The 25,713-nt window shown below is 39.3% G+C and overlaps 2 protein-coding genes and 1 pseudogene across 2 annotated transcripts; all 3 read left to right on the forward strand.

Annotated features, from left to right (window-relative positions):
- LOC105705718 (NUT family member 2F-like) overlaps positions 1-25,713 on the forward strand; it is a 181,078-nt pseudogene that overhangs the window by 47,893 nt on the left and 107,472 nt on the right.
- Positions 7,505-7,669, forward strand: LOC135277997 (small proline-rich protein 2F-like). The gene has a single exon (XM_064384155.1). The coding sequence runs from the start codon at positions 7,505-7,507 to the stop codon at positions 7,667-7,669; it is 165 nt and encodes a 54-aa protein (XP_064240225.1).
- LOC135277998 (small proline-rich protein 2E-like) lies at positions 14,988-15,206 on the forward strand. The gene has a single exon (XM_064384156.1). The coding sequence runs from the start codon at positions 14,988-14,990 to the stop codon at positions 15,204-15,206; it is 219 nt and encodes a 72-aa protein (XP_064240226.1).

Here is a 25,713-nt window from a genome sequence, read left to right on the forward strand (position 1 = left end):
TTTGGAGTGATAACTGATCCATTTAACAACTTTGTTTAATTTCTCTTAAACAATGTAAAGTGAGGTTACAAAGTTGATACCCTCAATTTTAGAGTACTTTAACTCTCCAACTGACTAGTACAATTCCAAAGACATACTTGAAGAAAATTTATACATATTTTGATTCTTATGTTTTCTTAAGTATTTCAGTACTATTCAGAAACCTAACCAAATTCCATTACACTTTGTAACTTAAAATCATGTCTAAATAAAATAGTTACGTGCTTTAATGTAAACTGTAAGACTGTCAACTGAAGAATGACAAGATTCATACACCTGGAGAGGAGAGCTTTCTTTCTCATAAAGGGGTTCAATCTGCAAGGTGGCCATTCTGACAGACTGGGAAGCACAGCCTCCAGCCAGAAGCCAGATATACAGATATTTGGAGGATGAGAAGAACAAGACAGGAATTATTGCTGAATGGTGTGGCTGAATATACATGTTCAATAAGCTATAGGAGGAGTCATGAGTATTTATGAAAGGAGAAACATGCACATACACAACCGAGCTTCATGCTCCTGGGTCCCATGTTCAAAAAATGGCAGTGTTAGTAAGATGGAAGGCTAAAGTTTTCAGCCCTCCGACATTAAAAGGTGAAGTGGAGAACATGAAAGCCGTCATTGTGCATCCTCTGTTGGCTGGCCAGAACCACTTCGTGGTTGGTGGCCTTTTATCAGGAAGGCATGTCAGTCCATTGTTGTGTTCAAAGGGAAAAGGGAGGAGTAGTCACAAGCTTGGTTGAAATCAGTGGGGAGCAGATCTTTCAGAAGGGCTGGTTTCTTTTAATTCTGAGGGAAGAAAGCCTAAAGGTGGTTAGGGAGTATAACAAGGCACCTCCAACCTCTCATTCTGTAATGTTAGGAACCCAGTTTTAAGGTTTCTTCGGGGACCCCTTGGCCAAGAGTGGGTCTACCTAGTCAGTTGAGGAGGCTTAGGATTTTGTTTTTGGTTCTCAAGGCTGATTTCTTTGATAATCTAACATGCCAAATTTTATATCTTAAAAACACACACACACACACGAGTATACAGTGAAGATGACAGCTGGGATTGGCATCCAGGTAGGGTAGTCTCATAGTCAATGCTCTTCTGATTCAAATTGCACATTAACCAAGAATTCTCTGTTGTCCAAATCTGCATCTTCCTTCCCAGGTTTTATTTGATTTCATTTGCTACTTATTTGGATTTTTCTTGCTGTGAGTCTTTCAGTGTATTTTCATGTTCTCTTCACTGGCTGTAAGAAGGTATCAACGCCTTTCCATAGGATCATTCACACGCTTATATAATTCTTTCAAAACCCCTCTGAAAGTTAAGAATTTTAGATGAGATGATATAAAGTAGCATCTAATAAAGTCCCGAACAGATAATAAGCACTTAATAATTGACAATTATTATGATTCTGCTATTATGATAAAAATAATAATAGTCAAAATCAGATAGTTATAAATGCCAAAATATAGGTGCAGAATTAGTGGGAATGTGAGGGAAATCAATTTCCATGGGATTCACATCCATGCCTTTCTTGCTGTAAAACTGAAAGTCTATGCTGAATTAAGCCCCTGACGTACTTCTATGTGATATAAGATACAGTGAAAGTTCTATTGAGACACAAGCAATTCCCAGACTGCTTGCTGGAAATAAATAAAGCTATGGGCATTGCATTGAGCCTTTGGTCTAGGGGGTCATTCTGTGGAATTGAATGTTTCCAGGACTGATGGTGCTTCACCAGTTGGTGGAAGAGTTCATTCTTTTTGGTAGATGTTGACAACTGTGTTATATAAAACATTCTTCTCTCTTAGTAATATTTTGAGATATTAAAGTAAAACATATTCTTCTTTGACTGAGACACTACTCAGAGCACCAAGAAAGTGATTAGAACATAGCATTTCTCCCTCTCAGGGGATCATGGAACCGTTTACACTCAGGTTCTAATATTTTATAAAACTTGGGGTAGCAAATATTAGGCGAATGTATTAAGACAATTGCCGTACCATTAATAGCAAGCATTACACAATTAAATAGGATGTATTTTTGTTGTTGTTGAATCTTATTAAAAACATTACTATATTATTGTGGTGAAGGGCACACATGACTTTTGGTCCCAATGACAATGGAACAGGTAAGATCCCAAAACCTTTATTATCATTTGATATTATTTACTTGTAAGTTTACATATTTTGTCTTATATCTTCCATAGGAATATAAGGTCAGAGGATACAAATATTTTCTGAGTTATCCTCCATTTTATATCCAGCATCTAGCAGAGTAACAAATTTTACTTCCTAATCTCTAATCATTAAACAGATGTGAATCAAATTTACATGGTACCAATACAGTAAACATATAAAAATAACTTACTGTAATTGTCAAATTTACCCTACCTACTTTAGATATATATTTTTTCTTTCCAAAACAGAGGCTCTCGTGTTTATCTCTTCACATCATTAACTGCAGTATGGCATGCCAAGGTTATTAGGATCCAAATATCTCATATATATTTTGAGACCTCTATGATGGTGGTAGTGGAATCAAACAGATTATATTGGGGTCAATTTTGATTATTTATGGCATGGTTTTGGATCTTTGCCCCTCTTCTCCATTCCCAAATTATGTTCCTTTTATAGACCTTTGTCAATTTTCAAGTGGATTTTTTTTCCCTAAAAACTATTCCGAAGTGGTCAAGTGGATTTTTACAGTAGTTCTTTAACTGCCCTCACATTCTGTGATACTCAATTTCTTACAGTGTTGAGCACATCAAGATATTTTCTGTCTTTGTTTGGATGGTATCAGTTATCCCAAGAGAGTTCTGAGTAGGACTGTTCTTTTCTTAGATTCAAAACCCATCTTTGATCTTCCAGATCTTGATACTGTGGGCTAATATGGGAATGAGTGATGAATGAAATACGTATTTATTCTTGGGGATCTTCATCCCAGTGGTCTGGAGACTGTGAAATGTGTTGCTTCTACCTTGTTGGATGGTCCTCTGCTTTCCAGAGGCCCAGTTCTGCTTATTTGAGGGTGCAGGGTCAGAGCTTACATATTAAGGAAAAGAGGAGAAGGGGTAGTAATTTTTTTGTTGCTGCTGATATTAGGAACACTTCCTTGGGACCAAGACAACATGACAACAACAACAAAAAGGCTTGTAGAAACCAGGTTTTCATATGAGGTTCTTTCTCAAACAACAAAAGCCCAAGTGATTAAGTTAAATACTCATGTAGGAGAGGTTCATAAACACTCAAATCTTTTTCATCCTCAATGACTAAACACCTTTCATTCGCCTCTACCATAACCAGAAAGAAAATTACAAGTGCAGGAGCCTCCCTGGTACAAGGCAGGGCAGAAAACCAGTTCTCCTCAAGGCTGTCCATGGAAAATCTCTGCCCAGACACAGGTTAGGAATGATTCTCTGGACCTGCCCTATCAACCCACCCAGTATGTAGGTGCAAGGAAAGAGACCAGGCAGGAAAGGAGCTAAAAATTATGTCATGCGAGGCACTGGGGATGCCTTACGGGAAAGAGAAGGCTTGGGTGAGTAAGAGCATTAACTGTGCCATCCAAACAGCTGAGCCTTGATTAAAAAGCAGAATTGGTGCCTGTGAAGTTTACGGCCAGAGGTTCAGCCTGATTCCACCACAGTACAAGAAAGGTATTTCTGAGTTGACTCCAAGTCTGTCATTGCTATTGGTGGGGCCATGAAGCCTGTGCCTCACAGTCACAGAGGCCCTCAAAGTGAGATTTTAGTTTCTCATCTTCAAAGAAGGTTTTATGCACAATCACAAAGACACACCAGCAGAACTGAAAGAAGACGTTGCTTATCACCTGTTGTAGAACGCTGATTTCCCTCCAAAGCTACACTTTCAGGACTCTATTATGTATTATCTTGTCTTAGGCTTTTTGTTATTTCTGCCACTTCCCCACCAGAACACATGCTGAGTTTGTCATAATCTAAGTGTGGCAGAGTTGTTATGAAGTCAGTGATCTACTCTGGGTTTCAGTTTCATGTTCTGCAGTAGGATTCCTCTTTTATGTTTTTTACTTATAATATCCTTTTTATTGTACTAGTTCAATATCTGTCAATATTTAGACTCTCCCTATATTTTGATCAATCAATTGATCCATCCATCCATCTTTCCATGTTTTTTTTCTAAATCCTACCTTGAAAGCTGCCTGGGTACAAACGTTCTGGATCTGATTTTCAGACTCAATGGGAGTCTATCTCCTGCCAGGTAGAACCATCTCATTCATCATCTTCTTCTAGTTGCTCCTGTTCTCAGAGGACCTAAGTTACTTCTATCTTGGATCAACTTAAAGGATGAAAACAAAAAGAATTTCCCGAAAGTTTTCAACAGGGAGAGGTGAGAAGCGTGTAGAAGTTATTCTGCCACTTTCCATCTCTAGCCTGAGGGAAGTTTTAGGTTCCTTAAACATACAGCCGGTACTCCATATCTGTGGGTTCCACGTTTTTCACATTTGTGGATTCAACCAACTGTGGGTCAAACGTATTCAGAAAAAAAAAATCCACAAAGCTTCGAAAAGCAAACTTGAATTTGCAGTGTGTAAAGTTCTATGTTGAACCCACTCCACAGAAATGAAATGATGCTTAGGAATTGTATTAGGTATTATAAGTAATCTAGAGATGATTTGAAGTATACCAGAGGATGTATATAGGATATATACAAACATTATCTGATTTTATGTAAGGTACTTGAGCATCTGTGGATTTTGGTATCTATGGGAGGGTTTTGGAACCAATCTCCCATGGATACTGAGGGATGATTGTATTTGGTACCCAAGTTATTGTAAAATAACAAAGCCACTTACTTCCTTCTCCCCTCCCCTCTTCAGACTGCTCTCTTGAGCTTCTGCCCACCCAGCATTGGATTAGAGATTTTGGACTAAATGACTATCCCCAGGGATACTTGGTGGGCAAAACTTCCAGATGCATCCACTTTTGGCCTTTCTGGTATCTCTCTTCCTTATTCATTGCTGAATCAAGAATAACACAAAAGTTCAAAAGTTTTTTCTTTCCTGTCATTTTTATGTAGCAATGATTTATACTTAATAATACCCTAGAAAATTATGGAGTAAAAGTAGGAGAAATGAACCTAAGGCTATCAGACTGAAAGAGCATAAAGCTAATCTATTTAGATATGTGGAGAGATGAGAGATAGATAGATAGATACCCATGGTGTGTGTGTGCATGTGTGTGTGTGTGTGTGTGAAGTATGCCTCTCTCCATGTCTCAGGCCTGGATGTCTTAACTTGGGGAAGCTGTGACTATTGGCTGACCCTCTTCATGTTGTGGCCATTCTTCATGTAGCTGGTCTGTGAAGAACTCTGAATTTCAAGTTCATCACCTCAACTTGTAAAATGACCCTGTCTGAGATGCTGGGGGCACTAGGGCTGCTGCCACTCTGGTGCCTGCACTACTGTGATAAGCAGCCTCTTTGAGTGGGGTGTCTTCAGAATCAGAAGGGGAATCTCAGGGTATGACCCAAACTGTGTTATCTCACACAGTCATCTCATTTAGCAGCAAATTCTCCAATTGTACATGGCAGAAGTCAGACATTTCTCTAAGGATTTGTGTTTTAGATGTGATGTCAGGCTATTGGGGAGTAGTAGAGTAGGTGAATATTGAGTAAAGGCCCTTTACTTTGCCCTCTGAAGTGCTTAGCATGTGTAATAGTCTATGGGGATCATTTGGTGAGAACACCTTTTGTAAACATCTGGCCTCAAGGTCCCGATGTGATGTCTTTATTTCTGTAGCATCCTGGTCAGTAGTGATCTTGCCCCAAAGCTCTTCGTTACTGACAGAAGCAATGGCAGTTCTGGGAACCTAACCTGCTTAACTGAGGGATGTGATGCTGGGTCGATTCAGCACTCCTGCTGTTCCTGGAGCACAGCTGGTGACTGCTCCAATGATTTTGAGTCTTTCCTCTTCCTCTTCCTCATTCTCCTTTTTTCTTCTCCAATTATAAACCACGTTCTTGGAAAGCTTCCTGATTATTGGTCCAGATAAGGAAGCTCTAGCAATAACACCTTAAATGTTTAATATATCATGTCTAGAAAACCTCATTGATTGCAGGAAGAATTTACAAAAGAAATGAAAGAAGAATCACTGCACGCATTGACAATATATACGTTGAGTGAACAATGTGTACCAAAATGGACAGATGCAAAGTGTACATTGGAATGTGACTTGATAGTCTAGCAGGTTGTGGGACTAGGGGCTTATGGAAAAGTCAAAGAAAGAACATGCAAACAAATGTAAAAACACTGAGAACCACCTAAAACCTGTTTGGAAATAGGAAGAACACATACTCAATTATACTTAGCTCATATTTCTCCCCAGATTTCACACTTTAAGGGCTCTGACCACCTCCACTCTGCAGACCTACTTCTAATTATTTACATATGATAATGTGAGTCTATGCAGCTTGTTCTCTATAGGATGTTTACAGGGAGCCCTACAGGTATGGTTCAAATCCATAGATTCTGAATGAATGCTTGTAATTTTGGTTCACGTCTCTCCATTTCCTTAATGTGGTGTCCAAGAGTACATTTTTATAAATAAAAAGACAATAGTATACATCTTTGACGGGGACAAGTATCAAATGTGCTGGGGAGACTGGATCTCATTCTGGACTCTGTCTTGGGTGGGGCAGCAGGCCCTATAAAGAGATCCTCTGCTGCAGGACTCCTAAACTCCCGAGCACCGATCTGCTTTGGAGAACCTGGTGAGTCGGCTTCCTTGAGTTCCTCTGTTCTGTGTGCCCTGAAATGTTGAGTTTAATCTGAATACAGCAAGATTGGTTGATCTAGTCCTATGAATGTTCATTTGATGCTACTTAGTGGATGAAAATTTGGGTTAGAGCACAATGGTGTGCTATTTTAACTTTCTTTTGGTACAGTTAGGTGTTCATATGGACAGAGAAGTTAAGTGGAAAGCTTTGATTGGAAGGAAAAAAAAGAACAAAGTATTTTTCTTTTTGCTCTGCTTTTCTGGTGTCTTTTTCAAAGGTTTATGTCGTAGTAGGTGTGAGAGACTGCAATCCTTCACAAACAACACTTTGCTCTGTTTCCAAGTGAATCCATTGGGAATTTACAACAGATAATGATGATAGAAATAGCTTGTGACATTGTCATGGGTATCTGAACTTGTGACTGTCTTTCTTGAAGATGTTCTTTTCATAGGAATAACATGATTGGTTCTTTACCACAGAGATTTTTCTTTGGAAAAATTGTGTGAGAAAACACAAGATTTCCCAGGGACAATGAAGCAATTTGCTAAATTGGAAGAGAGAAACCAGGGCGTCTTGAAAAGGAAATTAAGAGTTTAAATAATTTCTTGCAGATTGGAGAAATAATATCCCATGGTATTACATAAGCTTTGGCTTCTCTCTCTGGAGGAGTCCCTTCCCATGAACAGGGTCGCATCATTTCTTTCAGATTCTGAGGCTCCAGCAGGATGTCTTACCAACAGCAGCAGTGTAAGCAGCCCTGCCAGCCACCTCCTGTGTGCCCCATGCCAAAGCATCCAGAGCCCTGCCCACCTCAGCAGTGCCAGCAGAAATGTCCTCCTGTGCCACCTTCCCCACCCTGCCAGCCAAAGTGTCCACCCAAGAGCAAGTAACAGCTTCAGGATTCATCAGGACCATGAAAGGATGAGGATAATTGGCCCATCTAGTTCTGCAGCTCCACCTGCATCTTCTCATCAAAGCCTACCATGGATGCACAGGGAGCTTCTTTCCCCTTTGCCCGTGATCTGCTGGTTATGATCCCTCACAGCAAAAGGTTTCCTTTCTGAGGCTGTCATACCGCCACCATCCAGGTGGAGACTGAGCAAAGGAAGTCCTCAGCTGTTCCAGCTCCCAGAGCTTCGGAAGAAAGAGCAGCAGCTCTCTCCCTGGGAACCATCAGAGAATTCTGTTGATGTGTTCTGTGTCTGTCTGTCACCTGGGCATGAGCTTCTCCCACCTGTGCAATTGTCACTTTTCTTTCACTCCCTGAATAAAGTATCTATGCATATATATTTGTGAATGGATCTTTTGTTTCTTTTCAAATGCTTTATTAGCAGTATTATATAATCATTTGGGTTTATTTCCATCTTCCTTTCATCCACAGGCAGCATATCACAATTTGGGTCATACCAAAGATATTTCTGTATTATTTTAAACCCCTTTTATTTTCCTTAATAGTGTTTGATTGATTTGAGGAACATATTATTCAACTCTCTGAATGTCTACCTCTTTACTGCAAAGTGAGCAAAATAACATTTACTTAATAAACTAGTCTAAGGCATAACATTGAATTACTATGTGAAATTTTGCTGGCCCAATGCCTGACACGTAATTACCTGTCATTTAATAGAGGTTTATTTGCAGCAACATATCATCATTGTTTCCACTATTACCACTGCCGTCATCATCATCATCACCTCCTATAGTTGTTCCAGCAAGAGAATGGCTTGGATGTAACTAATATAGAAAATAAGAAGACTCTCTTTTGTCACTTTTTATTGATTCATAATACCTATGAACACTTTTGGGGTACATGTGAAATTTTATTACATGCATCATATGTGTAATGATAAGTCAGGACATTAGGAAATTTAGGACTTTTATCACCTTGAGCATTGATCATTTCTCTCTTTGTTGGAAACATTTAAATTCCTCTCTTCTAGCTATTTTGAAAAATACAATATGTTGTTGTAAACTGTAGTCACCTTACTCAAACAGTTTTTTCTCTCCACAATTTTTCACAATTTTGTCTGTGTTTCTTTGTTTTCCTTTTTGACTTTGTTGGAGTGAAACCACAGCCTATGCACATTCACTATCCTGAAAAGATTCTTACAAGAAGAAGTATCTGATTCCTTCCATCATTTACCATACGTCCTTCTTAATCTCATTAACACTCAGCATGCAGGAGTACTTTACGTTACTCATAGCTCTTGAAATTATGCTCCTCAGTATTCTGATCTAACGTATAGAGAAAACAGAAGTAGAATTTACAAGGTCTATTCACTTTGGGAAGGTTAGTACAAATGAGGTGTTCAGTTTCTTATAAGGATATAGCCTACAATTTAGGGAATTTGTCGCCAGAAGAAATGTGATATTTAAATGAGCAATTTTTTTATTGTTCTAAACAGCTAACCACATCAACAGCAAACTAAACTGGAGGTAACATTATATATATTTTTTCACATAGAATACTGAATATCTATATATGCTAATATTTTACAAATGAACAAATCCACATATTGCTGTTTCTTGTATTTAGATTTATTTTCTTGTATTAACTGAATTCAGAGGAAAGTCTTAGAAATCACAAACAACTAGGCACTGATCTAAATTTCTGCTTAGATTAACTCTCATTTTCATCACATAAGAATAAACGTCAGGATCAGCCCATCTTATTATTTCTGCACACTTCACTCAAATCATATATTTGCATTTGATTTGTCCTAAAAATTCCTGGCACACACTTAAAATAAAGATAAAATAAAAGATTTTAAAGGTGAGGCAAATAACCTTCTCACCGTGAACAACTCGAACTCGATATTTTGCATCTATCTCTTTGGTTAGTCATGTGTTTCTTTACTATTTTGAATACTCCCTGTAGCATGTGCTAAGTACTTCGTATGCAGTTTCTGATTTAAAGTTTTTCTCATGACAATTTAGTGGTAGGTACCATTATTATCACTGGGTTCTATTATTTTTGTCACCTCTCTAATAATAATCAATTTCTTCAAATTTCATCAAATTATGGCCAATTTTATGATTTCTATCCAGCTGGCTCTTGGATAGTAGACAAACTCACTCCTGTTTTTTTTTTTTTACCTTAGTATGAGCTGCCAATTTTGACGAACTATTTTTTTTTTCCTTTTGACCTGGAGTCTCACTCTGTTACCCAGGCTGGAGTGCAGTGGCATGATCTTGGCTCACTGCAACCTCCGTCTCCTGAGTTCAAGGAATTCTCTGCCTCAGCCTCTTGAGTAGCTGGGATTACAGGCACCCACCACTACACCTGGCTAATTTTTGTATTTTTAAAAGAGACAGGGTTTCACCATCTTGGCCAGGCTGGTCTTAAACTCCTGACCTCGTGATCCACCCGCTTTGGTCTCCAAAAGTGCTGGGATTACAGGCGTGAGCCACTGCGCCCAGCCTGGTGAACTGTTTCATAGATACATATGGCTATTGGGTGTCTGTGTCTTGTGTACGTATGTCAGTGCTGTGAGGACAAGGATTATTATTGGGGTTTTCTTCAAGAGAGATTTTATAAGGGATGTGATCAAATGTAAAGCTACAACAATAAAAGGTGGTAATTACATCCAGTCCCCCTTTAGTGTCTGACCAAAAATGCTGAAAAGAAAAAAACACCATTATTTCACGAACTGAGGAATGGACAGACATTTGTCTTGTCAGCTTTTCAAAGTAGAATTTTAAGATTCCTTAGTCAGTAATAAGTAATATTTGGAGAATATTTTGAAAAGTAAAACAAAAGAATAAACATCATCTCTACTTTCACCAGCCATATGTAATCAGATTTAATATACTGTTTCGTGTGTTTTCTATCTTTTAATAAATGTTGATGAAAATGTTGTCATGCTTTATATATGGTTTTAGCACAATTTGAATGTTTTAAATTATATCAAATAATCTTTCAAAACATCCACCTTAATGATCTTCAGAATTCTAGCATATGCACGTGCTGTAATTTATCAGACTCAGCATGGAAGGACAATGGAGACTAAGCTTTCATAAAGAAATACAAGCAGAAGGCAGATATGCATGGGAGTTGGCGTTACCATTTCTACGAGCACATCAAGAATATTTTACCATAATTAGACAACCTTAAAAGGCTTTGCACAAAGTGAATGGACCACCACGAAATTATGTTATGTGAAAAAAAACAGCAATTCTCAAAAGATTACATGATGTATAGATGCACTCAAATATTCTTAAAATAATAAAATCCTAGAGATGGAAAAAAGAGTAGTATTTACTAGAGGTAAGCATCTGGGAAACAAGGGGTGGTTATGGCTTTAAGTGGGGAACAGAGGAGCCTCGTGGGAATGGAACAGTTACGCATCTCGATTGTCGTGGCTGTCAGCCAAAGCTACGGATGTGATGTAAATTTCATAGCATTATAAACACACACACACACACAAATGAGTGAATATATAACCTATAACATTCAAATATACTTTGTGAAATGCAAAAAAATGAAGTGTCTGTTCCTTCATACGGGATGATCCCCTAGAAAATTATGGAGTAGAAGTAATAGGAATGAACTTAAGGTGATCAGACTCTTAGAGAACATAATGCTAAGCTCTTTAGACGTGCAGATAGATGTTAGATAGATAAAGACCCATGGTGTGTATGTGTGTCTGTGTGTGTATGTGTGTATGTGTGCATGTGTGTGGGGTGTGTGTGTGTCTGTGTATGTGCCTGCATGTGTGTGCAGGGTGTGTGTGTGTGGTATGTATGTGTGTGTCTGTGTATGTGCATATGTGTGTGTGTTGTGTGTGTGGTGTGTATGTGTGTGGTGTGTGTGTCTGTGTGTGTGGTATGTGTGTGTCTGTGTATGTGTGCGTGTGTGTGTCTGTGTGTGGTGTGTGTGTGTGCATGTGTGTGTGGGGGTGTGTGTGTCTGTGTGTGTATGTGTCTGTGTGTGTGTGCAGGGTGTGTGTGGTGTGTATGTGTGTGTCTGTGTATGTGTGCATGTGTGTGTATGTGTTGTGTGTGTGTCTGTGTGTGTGTCTGTGTGTGTGGGCAGGGTGTGTGTGTCTGTGTGTGTGTGCATGTGTGTGTGGTGTGTGTGTGGTGTGTATGAGTGTCTGTGTATGTGTGCATGTGTGTGTGTTGTGTGGTGTGTATGTGTGCATGTGTGTGTGTGGTGTGTGTGTGGTGTGTGTGTCTGTGTGTCTGTGTCTGCGTGTGTGTGCAGGGTGTGTGTGTGTCTGTGTGTGTGGTGTGTATGTGTGTGTCTGTGTATGTGTGCATGTGTGTGTGTTGTGTGTGTGTGGTGTGTGTGTCTGTGCACGCACGCGTGCCTCGCTCTATGTCTCAGGGCCTGGGTGTCCTAACTCGGGGAAGCCGACTGTTAGCTGCCCTTCTTCATGTTGCAGCTGCTTTTCATGTAGCTCTTCTGTGAGGAACTCTGAGTTTCAAGTTCACCACCTCAACTTATAAAGCCGGCCTGTCTGAGATGCTGGGGGCCCTAGGGCTGCTGCCACTCTGGTGACTGCACTGCTGTGATAAGCAGACTATTTGAGTGGGGTGTCCTCAGAAGGGAAGTCCTCAGAAGGGCATGACCCAAACTGTATTATCTCTCACGGTGATCTCATTTGGCAGCAAATTCTCCAATTCTGTGTGGGAGAAATCAGACATTTCTCTAAGAATTTTTGTTTCAGATGTGATGCGAGGATCTGGGGAATAGTTGGGGACCTACTGAGAGACGTCCCTTTACTTCACCCACTGTGCTTGGCATGTGTAATAGTTTGTAGGAAGCATTTGGTGAGAACACTGTTTGGAAACACCTGGCCTCAAGGTGTTGATGTGTTGGCTCTGTTCCTGTAGTGACAGGCCAGTGGCGATCTTGGCCAAAAGCCCTTCCTTAGAGACTGGAGCACTTGCAGTTCTGGGAACCTAGCCTGCTTAACTGAGGGATGTGATGCTGGGTCGATTCAGTGTTCCTGCTCTACGTGGAGCATAGCTGGTGAGCGCTCCAAAGGATCTGAGTCACTCCTCTTCCTCTTTTTCCTTGTCTTCCTCTTCCTTCTTCTTCTCCAATTATAAAACCACATTCTTGGAAAGCTTCCTTATTATTGGCCCAGATGAGGATGCTCCAGCAACATTATTTTAAATGTTTAATATACAATGTGTAGTAGTCCCATTGACCGTTGAAAGAATTTTAAGAAGATGTGAAAGACATTCACATTGACAACATATGTGTTGCGTGAACAATCTGTACTGAAATGGACAGACGAGAGGTAGACATTGAGCTGTGAGTTGATAATCTAGCAAGTTATGGGGCTGGAGGGCTTTTCGAAAAGACAAAGGAAGAACATACAAACAAACAAAAATGACTGTCTTTCAAGGATTAAAACTTGTTAGGAAAGCGAGATAGAGAGAGCAAACATATAGGATCACGTTTAGTTTATATTTCCCTCTAGTTTTCAGACTTTAGGTGCTCTGTCCTTCTCTACTTTGCAAACCTTCTTCTAATTATTTACAGTAAGATACTGAGAGTCTTTGCTTCTTGTTCTCTATAGGATGTTCACAGGGAAACATAGAGGCATGGTTCAGCACATAGATGTAAAGTGAATGCTTGTAACTTTGGTTCCCTTCCCTCCGTTTCCCTAATGTGGTGACTAAGAGTGTGTTTTTATAAATAAAAAGGCTGTAGTACACATCCTTGATGGCAGCAGTGGCAAACATACTGGGGAGACTGGGTCTCACTCTGGTATACGTCCTGGGACACAAGTACCTCTATGAGGGGTGTAGAAGACAACTTCAAAGAGAAAAGGAATATAGGTAAAATCTGGAGTTCTGTGAGAGAAAGGCAGAGGCGGAGCAGAAAATTTCAGGCTTGAACAGGGGAAACAGATGGCACGGTGTGGTCAGTGCCTCCAACCGAGAGGTAAGTATGATGCTCCTCTATTTAGAATCCTAGGGAGGAGACTTGATGTGTCTGTGGTCATACAACTCAGCAAAAAATGTCTGGGGCCAGAATCCAGGCCGTTGTTAGGTCTCTCCTTCCTTCTAGCACATTGGCAAATTGTACTAGGAAGTAGAGGTGGAGATGGGTTCATGTACAACGATATGGCATTCAGCTGAAGTGGATCAGGGCAGGAAGTTTTATGATTTAGGGAGGGAGTAAGACGGGAAGGATTCATTGCCCCCAATCAAGAAAGAGAGCCCTTGACCACCAGTTAAAGAATCCCCCAATTCCCTCTTTGCTATAAGTCACTGAAACTGAGATCTAAGGCAGGGCCTCCATGAGTTCGGAGCACTCAATCCAGTGGGGAGATCCCAGAACAGGATATTTCCTAGTTAGAGAATCCCTGTCATGCCAGTTATGGGTAAATTTGCATTTTAGTTGGGACATTGCTGGACCAGCCCAGTTTTAGGCAGTTCCACTTCCTGCTGGGTGGGGTAGCAAGCCCTATAAAGAGGTTCCCTGCTGCAGGACTCCTAAACTCCTGGCACCCAAGCACCGATCTGCCTTGGAGAACCTGGTGAGTCTGCTTCCTTGAGTTCCTCTGTTTTTTGTGCCCTGTAATGTTGAATTTAATCTGAATACGGCAAGTTTGGAGGATCCAAAACTATGATCATTGGTTTGATGGTACTTAGGGGATGGAACCACAGGGTTAGATAATATGATACAATGTTTTAGATTGCTTTTTGAAAAATGCAGAGTTATAGGTCCATATGGACAGAGATGTTAATAGGAAAGGTTTATTAGAAGAAGAGAAAAGGATGAGGTATTTTTCTCTTTTCCATGTTTTTCTGGCATCCGTTTCAAAGTTTTGTATCTTAGCAGGTGTGAGGGCCTGGAATTCTTCCTGAACAGCTCTTTGCTCTGTTCCCAAGTCAATCCACTGGTACTTTACAACAGATAATGATGATAGGAATAGCTTGTGAGATTGCCTGAGGTGTCTGCACTTGTGACTGTGGAATCACATGATTAATTTTTTATTACAGAGATTTTTCTTTGGAAAAATCGTATGAGAAAAGGCAGGATTTCCCAGGTCTGATGAAGCAACTTGCTAAAGTGGAAAATAGAAGATAGTCATGTAAAGGGAGCTAAGGGTTTAAATAAATTTTTGGAAATTGGAGAAATAATATGCTACGGTATTACAAATAAGCTTTGGCTTCTCTCTCTATAGGAACCCCTTCCCGTAACACTGTCATATCATTTCTTTCAGGTTCTGAGCCTCCAGCAGGATGTCTTACCAACAGCAGCAGTGTAAGCAGCCCTGCCAGCCACCTCCTGTGTGCTCCACGCCAAAGTGCCCAGAGCCATGTCCACCCCCGAAGTGTCCTGAGCCCTGCCCACCACCAAAGCGTCCAGAGCCCTGCCCACCTCAGCAGTGCCAGCAGAAATGTCCTCCTGTGCCACCTTCCCCACCCTGCCAGCCAAAGTGTCCACCCAAGAGCAAATAACAGCTTCAGGATTTGTCAGGCCCATGAAAGGATGAGGATAATTGGCCCACCTAGTTCTGCAGCTCCACCTGCATCTTCTCATCAAAGCCTACCATGGATGCACAGGGAGCCTCTTTCCCCTTAGCCTGTGATCTGCCTGTGATGATCCCTGACAGCAAAAGGTTTTCTTTCTGAGGCTGCCATCCTGTCCAGGTAGAGACTGAGCAAAGGAAGTCCTCAGCTGTTCCAGCTCCCAGAGCTTCGGAAGAAAGAGCAGCAGCTCTCTCCCTGGGAACCATCAGAGAATTCTGTTGATGTTTTCTGTGTCTGTCTGTCACCTGAGCATGAGCTTCTCCCACCTGTGCAATTGTCACTTTTCTTTCACTCCCTGAATAAAGTACCTATGCATATATATTTGTGAATGGATCTTTTGGTTCTCTTCAAATCTGCTTTATTAGCAATCTTATACAATCGTTTGGGCTTAATTCCATGTTCCTATGATTCACAGTAGGATCTCACAATTGGGGTCATACCACAGATTATTTCTTTACCATTTCAAACCCCTTTTACTTTCCTTCATTAGCGTTTGATTGATTTGAGGAACATATTATTGAACTTCTCTCAATGTCAATCTCTTTAATGCAAAGTGAGCAAAATAACATTTACATCACAAACTAGTCTAAGGCATAAAATAGGATTACTATCTGATATTTGATTGGTACATTGCCTGACATATAATTAGGCCTCATTTGATAGAGGTCTATTCACAGCAATATATCATCATTGTTTTCACCATCACCATCACCACCACCTCCATCATCATCACTCCCGGCCACAACACCTCTGTATATGTACCAGCAAGAGTGTGGCTTGAATGTAACTAATGTAGGAACTAAGAAGACTCTCTAGTGTTATTTGTATTGATTAGTAATATTTGTACACATTTACTGCATACGTGTAGTATTTTTTACATGAATAGACTGTGTTAATGATCAAGTCAGGATATTAGGAAATTTACAGCATTCATCACCTGGAGCATTTATCTTTCCTCTTTGTTGGGAACGTTTTCGTTCCTCTCTTCTAGCTATTTTGAAGTATACAACACATTTTTGTATATTGTAGTCACCTTACTCTGCTATCGAATATTAAAACCTTGTACTCTTATGGCACGATTGCTAACAGGGGTCCCCTTTCTGCAGGAAGTAAAAGGAATTGCTTTGCTGAGAGATCCTTTGTCCCAGAACTGAGGATTTTTTTCTTTGCAACACTGAAAATTTACATGTAACACTGGACAAGTTGTAAAACAGTTAAATAAAGTAATCCGATACAAAAAAATATTAAGACTTACTCTTTTTATGTATCTGTATGTTTTTACTTATTAACCAGTATTTCTTCATTCTCTATCCCCCTGAACACCCTTCCCTGCCTCTGGCATCTATCATTAACTCTCTACCTTTATAGATGAACTTTTGTAGTTCCCACATACGAGTGAAAACATGCAATATTTGTCTTTCTCTGCTTGATTTATTTACTTAGAATAATGACCTCTAGTTCCATCTGTGTTGCTGCCAATGACAAGATTTTATTCTTTTTATTGCAATGGAATGGTACTTCATTGTGCATATATGCGTGTTTTCTTTATGCATTTATTCATTAATGGACACCTAGGTTACACAGTTTTTCTATTGTGAATAGTACTGCAAGAACCTCAGGAGTTCAGGCATCCCTTTGACGTACCGATTTCTTTTCCTTTGAATAGATACATAGTAATTGGATCGCTGGATTGAATGGTAGTTTTTTAGTTTCTGGAGAAATCTTTGTACTGTCTTGCATAGCAGCTGTGCTAATTTACATTCCCACCAAGAGTATACAAGTCTTCTTTTTTCTTTGCATCTTCTCCAGCATAATCTTTTTAACTCTTAAGTTCAGGGGTCATGTGCAGGTTTGTTATATAGGTAAACTCGTGTCACGGGGTTTAATTATAGCGCCCATTAGTGATTTTTCCCGATCCTCTCCATTGCCTGTGGTGGGCGCCAGTGTCTGCTGTTCTCCTCGAGGTGTCCGTGTTTTCCTATCATTTAATTCACATTTATAAGTGAGAACATGTGGTATTTGAATTTCTGTTCCTGCATTAGTTTGCTAAGGATAATGGTCTCCAGCTTCATCTATGTACCTGTAAAGGACATGATCGCCTTCCTTTCTATGGCTGCATAGTATTCCATGGTGTATACGTACACGTGTACCATATTTTCTTTGTCTAGGCTATCATTGATGGGCACTGAGTTTGATTCCATGTCTTTGCTATTATGAATAGTGCTGCAATGAACATAACACATGCATGTGTCTTTAGAATATAGAATGGTTTATATTCCTTTGGGTATATGCCACGTAATGGGATTGCTGGTTGGAATGGTAGTTCTGCTTTAAAGTCTTTGAGCAATTGCCTTCTGAACTGGGTATTTTGTCTGTCATCTCTTGTGTTGTTTTATTGTGACTCTTAGCCTTCTTGGATTGGGTTTCAGAATACTCCTGCATCTTATTGATCTTCCTTCCTATCCATATTTTGAATCCAATTTCTACCATTTCATCCATCTCAGCCCAGTTCAGAACGCTTGCCGGGGAGGTCGTGTGATCCTTTGGAAGAAAGACGGCACTCTGGCGTTTTGAGTTTTCAGAGTTCTTGCATTGCTTCTTTCTTATCTTTGTGTCTTATGTTTTTTCAGTCTTTGAAGTTGGCAATGTTTGGATGGGTTTTATTTTTTTTAATCTCATTTGATAACCTTGAACTTTTGATTGTGGTGTAAGGTCAATCCAGACAACTGACTTCATTTCTGAAAGATTTTAGGGTCCCAACACTCAGGTCCGAACTCCTGGCCTGCATGCTGTAACTCTGGGGGGACTGTATCAGGCTTGACTTTGTTCTTTGGCTCCCCCAGGTTAGGAATCCACTGTGCTTTGGAGGCTGATGTGCTCGCTGACCCCTAGCCACTACACTGTGATGGGTGGTGTCAGCCGAAGTGTTTAGCAGGATGGTGCCAGCGGGGTCCATTATTGTTTTGTATGTGCCAGGAGCAGTGGCAGCATGTCAGGCTGCATACTCTTAGACTGGGGCAGGATTCTAGCAGGTGCTAGGGTATCTGCCTCTGTGAAGGCAATGTAGCTTGGGGCTGTAGGGGGTCCCTGCTGGTGACTGTGTGTGTGGTCACACTTGTATTATTGGTATTTGGGTGGGGTGCTGGCGGGTGCAGATCTGTGTGCTTTCTCTGTGTGCAGTGGGAAGTTGTTGTTTTTTGTGGTGCAGGAGTTTCCACTGTTTTCAGTGCCTAGTTTCACTCCCATGGTAGTGTTGGCACAAGGGTACATGCTGGCATGGGCAGTACACTGGCAGGGGTGGGGCTGGCTGGCTCCAAGACAGCAATGGCCATCACCAGGGAGAAGGGGGCTGACTGTACTCTCACTGCAGCAGTGGCAGAGAGGGATGCACACACTCACATGTACTGCTGCGGAGAGGAAAGCAAAACCCACTCATGCACACACATGCTGGCAAAGTGACATGGTGTGTTGCTCTGAACCCAGGGGAAGCTGCAGTGTGTGGAGCAAGCAGATGGGCTAGTGGGTGATTGTGGGCAGCTGCCCCATTGCGGTTCTCCACTTGTCAGCTGTGATCTGCCAGCACAGAGGCTACGATGTGGGTCCCAAGGGCACCAGTGTTTTCCCTGCAAGCAGGTACAGCCAGACTGACACCCCAAGAGAGGCCAGCTGACCAGGGAGTGCTCAGGTCAGACTGGCCCCATCTCAAGGGCAAGATTGCCCTGTAGAGTTCAGGTCCAGTGGTTCCCCGAGAGCTAAAGTCTTCGATGAGAGAAAGTTGAGCTTAGGGAGATGGCCATCCCTGGCCCTGCTCCACCGCAGATACTTCCCCACCAAACCCTTTGGGGTCCACGTCAGCTGGCGTGCTGCCCTGTCACTTCTCTAAGCAGCTCTCCCTTCCAACTGGAGTCTCCCTGGTGGTTGAGGAGGTCTCCTGCCTGGATTCCAGAGGCCTACGGTGAGAGTGGGTAGCTTCCTGCCAGTTCAACTCAGTTGTTCCCCTGAAGTCACTGGAGGCCAGGAACGAGTCCTGGTGTGTAGTGTCCCTGTGCAGGGTTCCTAACTTTCTCTCTTTTCAGCCTAGCTTCTGGGTCTTCCCTTTGTTCACTTTCAGTACCTTCCCTCTGAATATCTGTTAGACGTGCACCTGGCATCTCGGTCCCTCAGTGGCAGCTGTTCCACCTGGCTGCGTCCTGTTGGCCATCTTGCCCCGAGCCACAGGAATTATCTGGTATGGTAAATGTTTCTGAGGCTTTTTCTGCATCAATATTCATGAGGAATATTGGTCTGTAGTTTTCATTCCTTGTAGTGTCTTTGCCTGGTTTTTCTATCAGTATAATGGCGGGCCTCATGGAACAAGAGAGGGAGTATTCTGTATTTTCCGTTTCCCTTTCTGAAAGATTTTGAGAAGGATTGGTATATACATCTTCAGTAAATCCTTCTGGTTCAACACTTTTTTTTTTTCTTGTGAGGTTTTAAATTAGTGATTCAGTTTCTTACTATATATCTATTCAGATTTTCTATTTCATCATGATTTGGTTTGGTAGATAGTATATATCTAAGAATTCGTTCATTTCAACTGGGTTATCTGATAAACTGACAGAATTGTTCAGAGTTTCCTCTTCAAATTTTTTCATTTCTGTAAAATCAGTAGTAATGTCCCCACTTTCTTTTTGATTTTAGCTATTTGAGTGTTATATTGTATTTTTCTCTGGTTAATCTGTCTAAAGATTTGTCAATTTTATTTACTTTTTCAAAGAAGTAACAATTTTACTGATTTTTCTCTACCGTTTGTTTGTATTTTGTTAGTATCTCTACTCTAGGCTCATATTTGCTTTTTTGGGGCTTAGTGTATTTTATCTTTTGTAGCTTCCTAAGTTGTATTATGAGGTTATTGGTCTGAGAATTGTTTTTTTCATTAAAAATGTGTGTGGTTATGGCTATAAATTTCCCTGTTAGCACTGCTTTTGCTGCAACCCGTAAATTTTGGTATCGTGTGTTTTGTTGTCAGTAGTCTCAAGCAATTTCTAATTTTCTCTGTGATTTCTTTTTTGATCTGTTGGTTGTTTAAGAATTTGTTGTTCTCTGGGTGCAGTGGCTCATGCCTGTAATTCTAGCACTTTGGGAGGCTGAGACAGATGGATCACCTGAGGTCGGGAGTTTGAGACCAGCCTGATCAGCCTGGAGAAACCTAGTGTCTACAAAAAATACAAAATTAGCTGGGCATGGTGGCACATGCTGTAACCTAAGATATTCAGGAGGCTGAGGCAGGAGAATTGCTTGAACCCAGGAGTCAGAAGTTGTGGTGAGCTGAGATCACGCCTTTGCACTCCAGCCTGGGCAATAAAAGAGTGAAGCTCCATCTCAAAACAACAAAAAAAGAATTTATTGTTTAATTTCCACAAATCTGTGAAATTTTCAGTTTTAATTAGATTACAGGTTTTTTTCTTTTTTTAAATTATACTTTAAATTCTGGGGTACACGTGCAGATTGTGCAGAATTGTTACGTAGGTATACACACGCCATGGTGGTTTGCTGCATCCATCCCCATGTGACCCACATTAGGTATTTCTCCTAATGTTATCCCTTCCTATTCCTCCCACCTCCTGCTATTTCTCCCCTAGCTCCCCACCCCGCAAGAGGCCTCAGTGTATGATGTTCCCCTCCCTGTGTCCGGGTGTTCTCATTGTTCAATACCTACTTATGACTGAGAACATGCGGTGTTTGGTTTTTCTGTTCTTCTGTCAGTTTGCTGAGAACGATGGTTTCCAGCTTCATCCATGTCCCTGCAAAGGACATGAACTCATCCTATTTTATGGCTGCATAGTATTCCATGGTGTGTATGCACCACATTTCCTTTATCCAGTCTATCATTGATGGGCATTTGGGTTGGTTCTAAGTCTTTGCTATTGTACAGTGCCACAATGAACATATGTCTGCGTGTGTCTTTATGTTAGAATGTTTTATAATCCTTTGGGTATATACCTAGTAATGGGATTGCTGAGTCAAATGGTATTTCTATTTCTAGATCCATGAGGAATCACCACACTGTCTTCCACAATGGTTGAACTAATTTACACTCCCAACAGTGTAAAAGCTTTCCGATTTCTCCATATCCTATCCAGCATCTGTTGTCTCCAGATTTTTTAATGATCGCCATTCTAACTGGCATGGGATGGTATTTCAATGTGGTTTTGATTTGCATTTCTCTAACGACCAGTGATGATGAGCGTTTTTTCATATAGTTGTTGGCTGCATAATTGTCTTCCTTTGAAAAGTGTCTGTTCATATCCTTCATCCACTTTTTGATGGGTTTTTTGTTTTTTTCTTGTAAATTTGTTTTAGTTCTTTGTATATTCTGGATATTAGCCCTTTGTCAGATGGGTAGCTTGCAAAAATCTTTTTTCCCATTCTGTTGGTTGCTGGTTCACTCTAATGATTGTTTCTTTTGCTGTACAGAAGCTCTTAAGTTTAATTAGATCCGATTTGTATAAGTTTTCAGTTTTATTCTATTGTGATTGGGAAAAGTACTTTGTATGATTTTAGTCTTTGAAAATATATTAACTTGTTTTCTAGCCTAATATGTGGTCTATCCTGGAGAGTGTTCTTCCATGTTCTCTTGAGAAAACTTTAAGGTGTATTCTGCTCCTTTTGGGTGGAGTGTTCTATATTTGTCTGTTTGGTCCAATTGGCTTATATATTTAAGTCCTCTATTTTTTTAAAATTCTGTTATTTTAGCCATTTTTGAGAGTGAAGTATTCGAGTTTTTAGCATTTATTATACACCTATCAATTTCTTCTTTTAATTTCTCTCACTTTATCTTTGTATATTTTGGAGTTCTGATGTTTAGTAAATGTATGTTTATAACTTCTATAATTTCCTGATGAATAAATCTCTTTAACAATATACATGTCCTTTGTAGTCGTTTATAACAGTTCTCAAAGTTAATTGTGTCTAATGTTAGTGTATCCACCTCTGGTCTTTCTGGATTTACTGTTTTCTGTATATTGTTTGTCTTTCAATACAGTCTGATTTCTGTTTATTTGATTTTTTGGTGGTAAAGCTAATTTATTGCGTTTTATCTTTTGCGTGTACTCAAAAATATTTTTTTGTGGTTTCAATGGGGATTATACATACTATCCTAAAGTTATATTAATCTAATTTGAATTAACAACCATTTAACTCCAATCGCATTGAAAAGTTGACTTATACCCAGCCTGGCTGACATGGTGAAACCCTGTCTCTACTAAAAATACAAAAATTAGCTGGGTGTGGTGGCACACGTCTGCCTGTAATTTCTGAGGCACGAGAATTACTTGAAACCAGGAAGCAGGGTTGCAGTGAGCCAAGATCATGCCACTGCATTCCAGCCTGGGTGATGGAGTGAGACTCTGTCTCAAAGAAAAAAAAAAAAAGAAAGAGAGAGAAGTTGTACAATCCTATCTTCTTTTTATGTTTAGTTCACAAATTACATCTTTACACATTGCGTGTTCACTAACATGGATTTGTAATTATTTTGTATACATTTGCAATCTAAGTCTTGTAGAAAACAAAAAATGGAGTTACAAGATAAAATTACAATAATGCTGTCTTTTATGTACCTGTGTACATTTATCAGAGATTTTTGTATTCTCATACAGTTTCAAGTTTCTCTCTAGCATTTTTTGAATGTCAGAGGCTCTCTTTATCACTTCTCATACAGAAAATCTAGGGGCAATGAACTGCCTTAAGTTTTGATTTCCAAGAATGTCATAATTTTGCCCTCATTTTTAAGGACAATTTTTCCAGCTGTAGAATTCTAGGTTGAAAGAATTCTAGGTTTTCTTTATTTTCAATATATCATCCCACTGCCTCCTGATCCTAAAGACTTTTGGTGAGAATTTGGTCAACTATTTGTTAAGGATCTCTTAGATATGATGATTCACTTCCCTCTTGCTGAGACTTTTGGTAAGAATTTGGTCAACTATTTGTTAAGGATCCCTTAGATATGATGATTCACTTCCCTCTTGCTGCTTTCAATAGTCTCTCTTTTGATAGTTTAATTATAATGTATTTCAGTGTGGGTGTCATTGAATTCATTTAACTGGGAGTTTGTTGTGCTTTTTGTATGTGTAATTTTACACTTTTCAGAATTTGTATAAATGGAACCATACAGGTTATAGTCTTTGAGACTGACTTTTTTTTTTAACTTATCAATTTGCATTTAAAATTCAGCCATGTCTTCATGAGTCTTGATAGGTCATTCCATGTTATCACTGCATAGTATTCCAGTGCTTGCTTGGATGTGATGCACCACAGTTTATCAATGTAATTATTAAAGGGCATCTTGGTAGATGACAGATCTTGGAGATTATGAATAAAGCTGCTATAATCATTTGAATGCAGCTTGAAATTTGTTAGATCAATTTTTGAATGTGCTTTTGCTGAATCATAGCATAAAATTATGTTTATCTCTTTAAGATTGTGAATTGGTTTTCACTTTTCTCATAACGTTTCTGGTTTATGTAACCTTTCTAATACTTCCAGTAGAATTCGGATCTCTTGTCTTATATGTTAGAGTTCAAACAGTTTTTTTCTGTCCAAATTTTTTCACAATTTTGTCTGTGTTTCTTTGTTTTCCTTTTTGACTTTTTTTGGAGGGAGACCATAACATGCACATTCACTATCTTGAAAAGATTTTTACAAGGAGAAGTATCTGATTCATTCCATCATTTACCACTTATCCTTCTTAATCTCATTGACACTGAGCATACAGGACTACTTTATATTACTAATAGCTCTTGAAATTATGCTCTTAAATACACTGATCTAATATACACAGAAAATAAAAGTAGAATATATAGGGTCTATTCACTTTGGGAAGGTTAGTGCTAATGAGCTATTCAGTTTCTTATAAGGATTTATCCTAAAATTTAGGTTATTTCCCACCAGAAGGAATGTGATATTTAAATGAGCAGTTTTTAATTGTCCTACACAGCTAACCACACCAACAGCAAACTAAATTGGAGGTAACTTTATATATATTTTTCACATAGAATGCTAAATGTATATAAATACTATTTATTTTACACATGAACAAATTGACATATTGCTATTTATTGTATTTAGACTTATTTTCTTATATAAACTGAATTCAGAGGAAAGTCTTAGAGAGTCCAAACAACAAGGAACAATTGAAGTATCTGGTTTCTATCCTTTGCTGTAAATTTCTGCTTAGATTAACTCTCATTTTCATCACATAGGATAAGTGTCAAAATCATCCCATCTTACTGTTTCTGCACACTTCATTCAAATCATATATTTGCATTTGCTTTCTCCTAAAAACTGTGGCACACAGTTAAAATAAAGATAATATAAAAAGTCTTAAAGTTGAAGCAAATAACTTTCTGAACCATAAACGAACTCAATATTTTGCTTCTATCTCTTTTATTAACAATGTGTTACGTTAGTATTTTGAGTACTATCTGTAGCCTGTGCTAAGTACCTTATATGCAGTCTCTGATTTAATTGTTTTCTCATGACAGTTTAGTGGCAGGTACTATATTATCACTATGTTCTAGTATCCTTACTGCCTGTCCTACTAATTATCCATTTCTTCCAATTTCATCATATTATGGCCAATTTATGCTTTCTATCCACCTGGCTCTTGGTTAGTGGAGAAACTCATTCCTGATTTCTTTTTACTACGGTATGATCTCCCAATTCTGGTGAATTGTTTCATAGATACATATGGCTGTGGCGTGTCTGTGGCTTCTGCGTGTATATGTCAATGCTATGAGGATGGGGATTATTGTTGGAGTTTTCTTCAAGACAGATTTTAGAAGGGATGTGATCAAATGTAGAGCCATAACAATAAAAAAAACTACTTACATCCAGCCCCACCTTTAGTGTCTGGCCAAAAATACTGAAAAGAAGGAAGACTGTTATCTCACTAATTAAGCAATAGACAGGCTTGTCTGTTGATGGCTTTTCAAAGTAGAATTTTAAGATTACTTACTCAATAAAGGTAACATTTGGAGAATATTTTGAAAAGTAAAACAAGAAAATAAACATCATCTCTAATTATACCAGTCAAATATAATCACATTTAATATGTTGTTTTATATATTGCCTAACATTAAATAAATATATGTTAATGAAAATATCATCATGGCTTACATAAGTTTTTAGTAGAATTTGAATGTTTTAAAATGTTAAGTAACCTTCCAAAATATCCTTCTTAATTATCTTCAGAATTCTCCCATATTCTACCTGATTCATCAAATTATGGAAAGACAATGGAGACTAAGCCTTCCATTCAGAGATGAAAGCAGAAGGCAGACATGTGTGGGGACTCACAGTTACCATTTCTTGGAACATAAAAAGAATATTTTACCATGATTCCTGTTTCTTAATTTTTAAAACATATTTAATTTAAAATCTTCATTTTCCAGCACTG

The sequence above is a fragment of the Aotus nancymaae genome, unplaced genomic scaffold, assembly GCF_030222135.1.
Source record: "Aotus nancymaae isolate 86718 unplaced genomic scaffold, 86718_ANA_hifiasm-v0.15.2.pri h1tg000036l, whole genome shotgun sequence".
Taxonomy (NCBI): Eukaryota; Metazoa; Chordata; class Mammalia; order Primates; family Aotidae; genus Aotus; species Aotus nancymaae.

Bases quoted from the DNA above. Each gene is read 5' to 3' on its own strand.
- LOC135277998 (XM_064384156.1), top strand. From the start codon at position 14,988: ATGTCTTACCAACAGCAGCAGTGTAAGCAGCCCTGCCAGCCACCTCCT.
- LOC135277997 (XM_064384155.1), top strand. From the start codon at position 7,505: ATGTCTTACCAACAGCAGCAGTGTAAGCAGCCCTGCCAGCCACCTCCT.